Source organism: Buceros rhinoceros, unplaced genomic scaffold (genome assembly GCF_000710305.1).
Source record: "Buceros rhinoceros silvestris isolate BGI_N320 unplaced genomic scaffold, ASM71030v1 scaffold16504, whole genome shotgun sequence".
In the NCBI taxonomy this organism is placed as follows: Eukaryota; Metazoa; Chordata; class Aves; order Bucerotiformes; family Bucerotidae; genus Buceros; species Buceros rhinoceros.
This window is the reverse complement of record NW_010410183.1, coordinates 1-211: the sequence shown is the minus strand read 5'-3', so window position 1 is coordinate 211 and position 211 is coordinate 1. Positions and strand designations below refer to the sequence as shown.

Below are 211 nucleotides of genomic sequence, written 5' to 3'. Positions count from 1 at the left end.
TAACCCTGCCCCTACCCCACTAGACCTCCCCCCTTAGGAGCGCCCAAGGGTGACCAGCACCCAGCAGGTGGTTATGGGGTGTCACCTGTCTCAATGCCTGCTCCAGCGGTGGAGCCAGTGCCAGGCTCTCCACATCCACCTGGGTGATCTCCTGGCATTCAGCCGTCAGCTCCGGGTGGTCAGGCCGGACCAGCACATCATGCACATGTCC

At 63.0% G+C, this 211-nt stretch overlaps 1 protein-coding gene across 1 annotated transcript in view; it reads right to left on the bottom strand.

Annotated features, from left to right (window-relative positions):
• ESRP1 (epithelial splicing regulatory protein 1) overlaps positions 1-208 on the bottom strand; it is a gene marked incomplete at its 5' end in the record, with an annotated part of 21794 nt that extends 21586 nt beyond the window's left edge. Inside the window, one exon of the mRNA XM_010135522.1 lies at positions 86-208. Coding sequence (XP_010133824.1) covers positions 86-208 — 123 coding nt within the window. The remainder of the gene's footprint in view (positions 1-85) is intronic.
• Positions 209-211: the final 3 nt, after the last annotated feature.